The 10,762-nt window shown below is 53.4% G+C and overlaps 1 protein-coding gene across 4 annotated transcripts; it reads right to left on the reverse strand.

Annotated features, from left to right (window-relative positions):
- Positions 1-333: 333 nt before the first annotated feature.
- On the reverse strand, positions 334-6,636 carry COMMD5 (COMM domain containing 5). Of its 4 annotated transcripts, XM_055287772.2 has the most exons (3): positions 6,536-6,636; positions 3,536-4,711; positions 334-1,565 (listed from the first exon to the last, which is right to left on the reverse strand). In XM_055287772.2, the coding sequence occupies exon 3, from the start codon at positions 1,506-1,508 to the stop codon at positions 834-836; it is 675 nt and encodes a 224-aa protein (XP_055143747.1). In that variant the 5' UTR covers positions 1,509-1,565; positions 3,536-4,711; positions 6,536-6,636; the 3' UTR covers positions 334-833. The 4 variants fall into 4 exon arrangements, with proteins under 4 accessions (XP_055143747.1, XP_055143742.1, XP_055143744.1 ...); XM_055287767.2 differs by lacking the exons at positions 3,536-4,711; positions 6,536-6,636 and adding an exon at positions 3,174-3,303; XM_055287769.2 differs by lacking the exons at positions 3,536-4,711; positions 6,536-6,636 and adding an exon at positions 2,556-3,230.
- Positions 6,637-10,762: the final 4,126 nt, after the last annotated feature.

The raw sequence follows: 10,762 nt of genomic DNA on the forward strand, positions 1-10,762 counted from the left end.
CTCTCCTCTGCTGAAAACCCTCAAAAGGGCTCCTCTGTCACTCAGAATTGAGCCAGTCCTTAAAAGTCCCTCAGGTCCTGACCTCTGTACCCTCCCCAACGTCGCCTCCCCACAATGATCTCCACCTGCTTGGCTGCAGCCAGGCGGGCCTTAAGCACGTCAGGCCTCCCCACACTGGCCGCCTGGGCCCCGTCCTCCCCACCTTGTGCTGCTCCCCTCAGAGCGCTGTGCCCCCGGCTCCTTCAAGTCCTCGCTCAGATGTCACACCCTCAAGGAAGGTCACCCCATCAGCGCGCAGACCCCACCCTACTTGCTGCATCACACGCCATCCTCTGACGAGCTATTCCAGTTAATTTTTATTATTTATTTTACAATGTTTCCCCTCCCCTCAGCCCCACTAGAATGTCAGCTCTGTGGGGTCAGGGATTTAAGGCAGAAGAATGAAAATGCCCAACGTAAAACACAAGATCTACAAAAGCACCTGGCTACACGGGGCCAGGCTGAGCAACTGTACGGTGTCTACAAAGGGCCTCAACCTGGCCTCACATGGCCACGTCCAGCAGCAAAGACAAATGTACAGGGAAGGGGAGGGTGTGAGGTTCAACACCCACCTAGAGAAACATATTTTTAGCTGCTTTACTTCCAAAAAAGAAAAAAAAGACATAACTCTCTTTTTCAATTAAACAGAAAACTACACAATTACGTTCAAACACTCACTGAAGAGCCTGCCTCATGGGAAGGGCAGGACCGTCGTGGGAAGAGTCAGCTGCACTTTGGCACCATCTCGGGTGCCTGTCCAAGCCTGACCTGAACGGGACTGGTCAACTGAGGGGTCAGTCCTGCAGTCTGCGCTCACACCTCTTCTCCAGATCTGCCATCTCCTTTAGGACCAGGGCCACGCTGTACCGCAGCTCCTGGAACTTGGCTGTGGGGACCTCGAAGCGGTATGCTGACCCATCTGAAAGCTTCAGCTGCATCAGGACGCTCGGCTGCAGGGAGCGAGCCAGGGCACTGGTGGAGATGGCTACATCCACCCGCCACCGAAAGTCAGCAACATGTGGCAGCCAGGTCCCCTGCTGCTGGGCCACGGAATCAAGGAGGGGCCGCTGGCTCCCAAATACCACGCTGGCCAAGTCCCCGACCAGGTCTTGGGGGATGCAGAGCTCCTGGAGCTGGTCCCTGAAGGTGTCAGGCTTCAGGCTGGTGGGGGGCAGACGGAGGGCCTGCTGGAGTAGCGTGTGCATGCCTGCCAGCAGGGCACCCAGCCGCTCCTCCGGCAGGTCGGCACTGACCCCAAGACGCTGCACAGCCTCTCGGCAGTCCTCCCCCTGCAGGCTGCTGACCACAAGCTTCAGCAACTTTCTGAACGTGCTCCTGTCTAGGTCCCCTAATAGCCGGGCCATTGCTGCCACCTCTGGAGGAAGCTGGGCCCCCAAGAAACTCACTCGGCCACTGTGACTATCACCAGGATGATGCAGGTATGGAGCTGAAGCCCCCACAGCAGACATTGCTGCTGCTTCCTCCTTGATCAGCAAGCCCAGGAGGTCGGTCCCAGATGCAGATGCCTAGAGTGGGGCGGAGGGGAGAAGACCAGTGACTCTCGTGTCCTTTGGGCCAGCGAGTGAGGGTTGATATGGTCCCCATCATTAGGATGCTGACAGTGTGAACTACCAATGACAGTCAGTGCTGTGGAAGTGGCCCCGGGAGTAGGTGGCAGAGGGGTCCATGTCAGTCCCAGGAGGAGTGGAGGCCTCCCAGAGGAAGTGACATCTAAGGCATGAAGGACAAGCAAGAATTGGCAGAGAAGTGGGGGGCAGGGAGGAGGACCAGGAAACAGCACAAGTTCTCCAAGTAAATTAATAGATGAAAGAATGAACTAGGGGAAAGGTCCGGGGAACACAGGGACGTGGCAGCTGGCGCCACAGACCACACTGAGACCATTTAACTATTCAACCTTGAATCCTTCACAACAGTGGGCAAGAATTACCATTCTCACCTGACAGAGAGAGGGGGGGTAGATACGGCTCTAGGCCAGATGCTGTGGCTCAAGCCTGCAATCTCAGCACTTTGTGAGGGTGAGGCCAGCGGATCGGTTGAGCCCAGGAGTTGGAGACCAACCAGGGCATCATAGCAAGACCCCGTTTCTACAAAAAATTTAAAAAACTAGCCAGGCGTGGTGGTGCACGTCTGTAGTCCCAGCTACTCAGAAGGCTGAGAGGACAGAGAATCCCTTGAGCCCAGGAGGTCGTGGTTGCAGTGAGGCGAAATCGAGCCACTGCACTCCAGTCTGGACAACAGGGAGATGCTGTGAGGAAGGAAGGAATGGAGGGAGGGGGGAGGGAGGGGAGAGGGAAGGGAGGGAGGGAGGAATAAAAGAAAAGTAAAAAGAAATCAAAGCTCTAAACACAATTGCCAAAGTCAAGGACTGGAGCCTAGACCTGTCTATTCAGAAGTCCCAGCTGTTTCCACCATAGCCCCCAACCCCCAGGCTGGAGGAGCTGAGCAACAGGTGGCAACAGAGGCAATTGCGGCATCTAAAGAGGGTTCCGACGCACCTGAAGGGGCAGCGCAGCAGCACAAGCACCTGCTGTGCCGGAGGAAACGCACCTGCCCACCTCAGCACACCAGGTACTGGAGCAGAGCTCAGCGGAGCACAGCTCCTGTCCTTGAGGCACTTGTCAGGCCACTCTGCACAGCGCTGGGGGAGCCCAGGAGCTCCCCACGGGCTTCACGGCGCCCCATTCTCCCTGGTAGCCAACGACCACCCACTGCCAACTCCACCGCCCCGCCAGCACCAGGAGCCACCCCAAAGAGCCATCCGGGAAGGCCTCTGAGCTGCCCGCTTCCGGTCACGCGGCTTGGAAGGCCGGGTTCGCACCCCGACTCGGTACCCGCGGCTCTGATGGGGACGCGGCGTCGCCCGTTCCGCGTCGCCCGTTCCGGGGCGCGGGGGCCTTGGTGCACAAAGTCAGGCTTGGCGAGAGGCCGTCGCCGCCCGCACGGTTCGCGGCCAACCTACAGGAGGGCCCTTCTCCGCGGAAAAGCCCCGCAGTATCGAGAGCTCCCGGAACGCAGCGGCGAGGCAGCCTTTCCTAGGCCCCCACACCCAGCCCGGGAGGGAGACTCCACCCGACTCCACCCCACGCTCCCGCGGCCCGAGTCGCCCCCAGCACCTGGCGCCGGCAATCCCCGGCTGATGCAGCCAAAAGCGGGCCTGGTCCCCGGAAGCGCCCCGAGAGACACTTCCGGGCCGCTCTAGGAAGGCGGCAATGACCGCCCCACTGTGGTCCGCTGGCCCGAGGGGCGGAGCCGAGGCCGCGCCAGGCCCCGCCCCCTCCCCGCCAGGGGAAGTCGGGGGTCGCCGGCGGGATCCCAGACCTCGTCTTAGACAGTTTTGTTTTTTTTTCTTTCCCGTGTTGTGTTTCCGTTTCTGAGGTAGAAACTGCGGCCTGGGCCCGCGTCTCCCTCACCGCCCGCGCAGAGGAGGGTAAAGCGGGAGACGCGTCCCGTGGTCGGGGGTCAGAATTCCAGTCACCTGAGGCTGAGGAGCTCGCTGGCTTTCGTCGGCGTCCGGGTGGGCGGCGGGGAAACGGCGGGACCTTGCGGATCAGCGCGGAGTGGAGCCGAGCGGGCGTCCCTGTCCCGTGTGGACGGTCTGCGCCTCCAGGATTTTGAGAGCTGCCCGGTTTCCCCTCGGGTCGGGTGGCGTCCGGCGCGCGTGACTCGGTTCCGCTTTAGGCTGCTCTGTTGGGCCCCAGTGCAGGAGCTCGGTCCGAAACAATGGCCTCCCATACATTTTATTTAACATGTATTTTACCGTAGTTAAAAATAATATGCCAAAATCATTGAATTGTACAAAATGGGTGAATTATATTGTATGTGAATTATAGCCCAATAAAGCTTTAAAAAAAAAAAACCGAAAAGAAGGGAAACAACCTAAATGGGCAGAAGATTTGAGTAGACATCAAGGAAGATACAAGGTGGGTAATGGGTACATGAAGCCTTCAGCATCGTTGGCTATTAGGGAAATGCGAATGGAAGCCACAGGGAGGTGCCATTTCACACCATTAGAAGGGTTATAATAAAAATGACAGGTTGGGTGCGGTGGTTCACGCCTGTAATCCCAGCACTTTGGGAGGCCAAGGTGGACAACCAGATCTCAGGAGAACTCTATCATGAGACCATCACTTAAGGGCATGGTACTAAACCATTCATGAAAAGCCACCCCCACGATCCAATCACTTCCCGCCAGGCCCCACCTCCAGCATTGGGTATTACCTTTCAGTATGAGATTTGGGTGGGGCCACAGATGCAAACCACAACAGCCATACAATGGAATAGTGTTCAATAATAAATAGGAGTGGAGACTGGGTGCGGTGGCTCATGCCTATAATCCCAGTACTTTATGAGGACAAGGTGGGAGGACCACTTGAGGCTAGGAGTTCAAGACCAGCCTGGGCGACATATCAAGGCTTCATTTTTGCAAAATTAAAAAAAACAAAACAGCCAGGTGTGGTGGTGTGCCCCTATAGCAGGGGTCCCCAACCCTCAGGCTGTGGACCGCTACAGGTCAGTGGCCTGTTAGGAACTGACCTCACAGCAGGAGGTGAGGGTAACCTATAGTCCCAGCTACTTACTTGAGAGGCAGAGTGAAGACCACTTCAGTCCAGGAATTTGAGACCAGCCTGAGGAACATGGCAAGACTCCATTTCTAAAACAAAACAAATCAAATCTAAAAACGATGCTGAGGGAGGATTGTTTAAAGGGAATGGATCTGGGAAGTTTAGAAAGAGACTGCATCTGTAAGGTGTTATTTCTCTTTAAAATATCTGAAGCAAAAAGGTGAAGTGCTATCACTTGTGAGGTCTGGGTGGTGGTTACATGGCAGACCCACCTCCTCCTGAAGTGAGGAGAGCCAGGAACCTGGGGGTGAGTTTTGGAGACAATTCCCACCCAAAGGCCAGAGTGCCTGGAGTGCCTGAAGAACTGTCGTCCTATTGTAGCAGGACGAGCCACAGACAAAACTTCTCAGACACTGGGTTAAAGAAGGAAGAGGTTTTATTTGGCTGGGAGCTTTGGCAGACTTGCGTCTTAAGAGCTGAGCACCTTGAAAAAGAAATTACTGGCCCTTTTAAGGGCTTACAACTCTAAAGGATCCACGTGAAAGGGTTATTATAATAGATGGGGCAAGCGTGGCGAATGTGACTGGGGGCTACATGCATCAGCTAACAGAACAGAAAGTTTGCAATGCTTTCTTATACAATGTCTGGAATTTACAGATAACACAAGTAGTTTAGGTTAGGGGTTGATATTATTATTATTATTATTATCATCATCTACCAGGGCCAGGTGATGGCACCAGGGTCATCTGGCTATTTATCTTGTGTTTCTTTCTAACTTTTTGTTTTCTCCTGTGTCTCCTGTCTTATAAACTAGGCAAGACAGGGGGAGAGGAGGGCAGCAGGAGAAGTGGTGGTCTCCTTCCTTACTATGATCAACATTTGTAAGTTAATTTAGCTTGAAACAATTTCAAGCTTAGATAAAAGGTTGCATGAATAGTGCACCTTCCCAGAGACCCCCATTCAAGGGTCACCAGGTGTCCCTGCAATGTCTCTGAAGGAAAAGAGCCTGTTGCCTGGCAAGAGTGGTGTCATCTTGAAGCAAAATCACTGTGGTGGCCGATGTTAGACTCCTGCATACCAAGGTCTTCACACAAGGCCTGTAGCATTGATAACCCCTCAGAAAGATGCTTACCTAACTTCCCCAGCAGTCATGAATTTTGCAAGAAAGTCTAAGACACCACCAGCTGCACATGTTTTTACCAAAAAGCTTGCTATATAAAGGATGCTTTCCGGAGGGCAGGTGCAGGGATCCACTGTCTTGTGGCTGCCCAAGATACTACTTTGTTCATAAGTTTCTATTAAATGTTTCTTTCAGAGAAACTGCGTTTGTCAGCCTCTTTTTTCAGCCTCTCAGCTCCCTTGGCCTTTGGGGGTAGGTTTGTGTGACTTGCTCACTGCGGAGCAATCCCTCAGAGCATGAGGACTCAGCCGAGGGTCACGAGTTGCACCCACTTGTCCTGTTTCTTGTCTCCTTCAATCTAGAACAGCCTCTCCATCTCCTGAACTTTCAGGACCCTGAAGTTTAACATTTATATGCAGTCCTTTTGGAAAATATTTCTCAAATTATCATCATTCTCTTGGTCAAGGCAGTGACTGAGCCTGCCCAGATTCAAGAAGACATTGAAGACATTGCTCCTGCTCTCAAAGGAAGGGAGGCCAAAGAACCTGTGGCATCCTCAATCAGCCACAGCAGCCACCGTGATGGTAACTCAGACAAGAAGCACCAATACCTGTGAAAGCCAGGTGTCTCCAGGGCATGAGGCTCAGGATGCTTACACAGTGTCAAAACATCACCATGCAATGTAATTATTATCAATTACAAAGGGGAATAAGGTAACTTCACAGGAGACAAACCAGGCAAACAGCACCCTGGTCAAATGATCTAAGACAAAACCACAAGTAATGGCACAAACCAATGTCATTCTCCAACTGTCAGCTTCAGTGGGAAGACATCACTGCACAGCTGCCTGAGACACTTCCACGCAAACTTCTCTCCACTTGGTGTCAAGCTTGAAGCCATCTGATGTCCCCTCCATCTTCCTGGTTACCTATTTTCTACCCCAGGCATTTCTCCAAACACGACGTTTGTATCCTTAATCCTGTCTTGGTGTCTTCTTCCTGGAGGACCCAGACCAACACAAGTGGTCCAGAAGCAGCTTGAGAAAACCGGTGATCAGATGGACATTTGGGATTGGCCCACCCACTGTCTGCAGGTGAAGAGGGTGCTGTTCTGGTTAGGAGGTGGGGCACTGACGGTCCCTGGCACAAGGTGGTGCCTCCACTGCTAAGCTTTCCCCCGTGGTGACCTGGCAAAATGTCTCAGCAGAGGGAGTCTGTGCAAGGGACAATGATGCAGGCATTTGAAAGGTGCAAGGATGGCCACGCAGGCCCCAGGATCCCAGAGCAAGTCTGCACTGCCCGCAGCAGAGAATAGAACACGTGTCCATGGGACCCCCAAATGGCCCTGCATCCACACTTCCCAGTATGAGCTGAGCTCCGTCAGGCCTCCCCAGGCATGAAGTCAGGCAGCCCAGCAGCATCCATCAGAAGGTGGCAATGGCATGGCCAGGATGGCGTCCACGCAGGGCCAGAGCGCCAGAGTGAGCTGAGGGAGCAGGCACCCCAGCCCACATGCCTCCCTCAGCGCAAGCCTACGGCTGCAGAGGGTTCCTGTGTGGCTAAAGGAGTTTGATTTGTAGATGGATGGGCCCAACCCCATGTGCCTCCCTCAGCTGAAGCCTGCGGATGCACAGAGGTTCCTGCGTGGCTGAAGGAGTGTGATTTGCAGATGGATGGGCTCAGTGCATGGCACACGTGAAATGGACAGGAGCAGCTTTGTTACTGCCACTCTCAAGGGTGGGAAGGAAAACCTTCCCAGTGGGCAGAACTGCAAGCAGCATGCCCGGCCACCCCACCATCTGCAAACAGAAGTGGCCTGAGGTGAGAATGTCCAGACTTCTGGGCAGTGGCCTTGTGTCCCCACCTTCTGTGGGGGCCAGAAGGAAAAGGAGCCTGCAGACCACGTCTGGGTTGAGGCAGTGGTGAACACAGAGGAGGGGCACAGAATGGGGAGGTGTTCACACATATCAGTGCCCACCAAGGCATCCAGTACACGTGAGGCACCGAACAACCAAGCAGACAAAATAACTCACCAGTGGACACCAGTCCTCACCGTCAGCCACTCTGGAACATGAAAGGGGTGACTCTGGTGACAAAAATAAAGACTCCATATGGAAGACCTCCTTCACCCTGGGTCTCACGCTGCCGGGCGCAGTAACTCATGCCTGTAATCCCAGCACATTGGGAGGCCGAGGCAGGAGAAGGAGCATGAACTCCCTTACCAGGGCCTGTCTGGCAGCTGCCACCTCTGGATGTCCAAATTTTCCATAACAGAGTTGACGCCATCATGCCCTTTCTATCCTGGAAAGGCTGGCAGTTTGTTCTCACATGGATGGATGCCTATTTCAGGCACCAGCTGGCCTTTCCTACAGAGCCTCAGCCCACACCACTGTCTGGGGCTTAGGTTGCTTCATTCAGAGGCATGAATCCTCACACAGCAGCATCCTAATGGGACCCACTAGTACCTGTATTGTAGCAGCCAGTCTCATGCAACTCTGCACTGGCCTTCTAGAGGCTCAGCTGAAGGAGCAGCTTGGAGAAGATGCTCTGAAAGGATGGCACCATCCTTTGGGATGCCATGCATCAATTTGGATACTTTTTATGGTGCTGTGTTCCCAACAGATAGAACACATGAGTCTGGGAAACTAAGATTTGAAGCAGGAGTGACCCAACTCACCCAGACTCTCCCATAACCTACTGGGAGATTTTGTGTTTCCTCTCTACATGGTTCTAGACTTTGTAGGGTTGGAGGTCCAGTTCCCCAGGAGCACACAGCAAAGATCCCACTGAATAAGCTACAGTTGCTACAAGGACATTTGGGCTTCTCAATCCCAGGGACCCACCGAGGTCCACTGTGTTGACAGTTGAGGTAATTTTAGGATGAGTAATGAACAGAAGAGAACATTTCAGCCCTGAGACCAGTTCCAGTGATGAAGACTGTAGCTAATCCGACTAACCACTTCCTTCTGAGTTTCTTTTTTTTTTTTTTTTTTTTTTTTTTTTTTTTTTTTTTTGAGATGGAGTCTTGCTCTGTCACCCAGGTTGGAGTGCAGTGGCGCAATCTCGGCTCACTGCAAGCTCCACCTCCCAGGTTCACGCCATTCTCCTGCCTCAGCCTCTCCGAGTAGCTGGGACTACAGGCACCCGCCACCACGCGCCCGGCTAATTTTTTTGTATTTGTAGTAGAGACGGGGTTTCACCGTGGTCTCGATCTCCTGACCTCGTGATCCGCCTGCCTCGGCCTCCCAAAGTGCTGGGATTACAAGCGTGAGCCACCGCGCCCGGCCTCTGAGTTTCTTTTCAGGAAGAAAGACCCATGGGAACCAGGGTTCTCTGAACTGGTAAGAATTAGAACTGGCTGGGTGTGGTGGTTCACGCCTGAAATCCCAGCACTTTGGGAGGCTGAGGCAGGAGGATGGCTTGAGTCCAGGAGTTTGAGACCAGCCTGGGCAACATGGAAAACCCCGTGTCTACAAAAAATACAAAAAATTTAGCCGGGCATGGTGGCACGTGCCTGTAGTCCCAGCTACTCGGGAGGCTGAGGCGGGAGGATTACTTGAGCCTAGGAGGTGGAGGTTGCAGTGACCTGAGATCGCACCACTGCACTCCAGCCTGGGTGATGTTGGGTTTTGAAGGGAAGATGAGGGTTAAAGAATGACACACACACAGAGACAGAGGGTGGCTTAACAGCAACATAGGTATATTGCAAAAACCTGTGGAGATGGGAGACCAGCTTAGTCCCAGAGCCCATTGCCGCTTACAGGCTGGGGCAATTTATAGGCCTGGGTGGGAGGGGTTGGGGCAGGGGGTCATGGCCTGCTTCCTGGGAAAATGTTGATAATGTGTTCTTAGGATGAGGTGGTTCTGGCCCTTGTTCCGGCAGAATGTGGTGTTTCTTGCACTTTCTACCAGCAGAATATAAGAGCCAGGCTGTTTCTCACCACCCAAACCCCTGTGGAATGTTTCATTTTGACCAAGGTCTGCGAAATGGTGGGGGACTTACAGAATTGTGCAGGTTGGACTAACATTCTTGCTTTATACTTTTTTATTTTTATTTTTTTGAGACAGAGTTTCACTCTGTCGCCCAGGCTGGAATGCAGTGGTGCAATCTCGGCTCATTGCAGCCTCTGCCTCCTGGGTTCAAGCGATTCTCCTGCCTCAGCCTCCTCAGTAGCTGGGAGTACAGGTGGCCGCCACCACACCCGGCTAATTTTTGTATTTTCAGTAGAGACGGGGTTTCACCATGTTGGCCAGGCTGGTCTCAAACTCCTGACCTCAAGTGATCTGCCTGCCTCAGCCTCCCAAACTGCTGGGATTACAGGCATGAGCCACCACGCCTGGCCAACTTCTACTTTAATATAAAGGGAAGAGGGTGGTTGTTGATTATCTGGCTGCTTCCTGCTGAATAGTGGTGCTCTAATCAGGGTTTGGGTTTTGAAGCAGTGGGTGTCCGACTTCAGTCGCTTTCCTGGCAGCGCTGATACTGGACTTGGCTGAGTGGGATGGTATCAGTGTCTTTCTGGGTGGCTGCCTGGACAAGGGAGTTCAGCCTTTGGGAGGTAAAGTGGGATATGAAGGTGAGTACACACAGGCCAACTGTTAGGAGGAAGAAAATTAGGGGCCCTAAGAAGAGGTTACCCAAGGCATCCACTTTAGGAGGGACGACCCCTGCCTCCAACAGTTAGTGGCTTGATGTTGGATTTCTGCAGCCCTGTCTCGGAGCCTGGGGGCTGTGTCTCAAACAGTGCCATATTCCTGAACATTTGAACAGCCTCCTTCTTGGAGATACACACATGTGTGCCCCTTCTCAGTGGCTGACAGGTCTACAGCCCTTCGGTTCTGGAGAACAACTCCCACAGGGGAACCCACCTGCCTTTGGAGGCTTGTGATGGAAGTAGGCATGTCAAGAGGACTGCGGAGATCTATATATCCACATAAGGCAGCTGAGGCTGACACACCCGACCCGCCATTCTGGTGCCAAGTGAGACAGAGAGGCTTAATCCCGTTACCAGAGGAAGGAG

The sequence above is a fragment of the Symphalangus syndactylus genome, chromosome 7 (assembly GCF_028878055.3).
Source record: "Symphalangus syndactylus isolate Jambi chromosome 7, NHGRI_mSymSyn1-v2.1_pri, whole genome shotgun sequence".
In the NCBI taxonomy this organism is placed as follows: Eukaryota; Metazoa; Chordata; class Mammalia; order Primates; family Hylobatidae; genus Symphalangus; species Symphalangus syndactylus.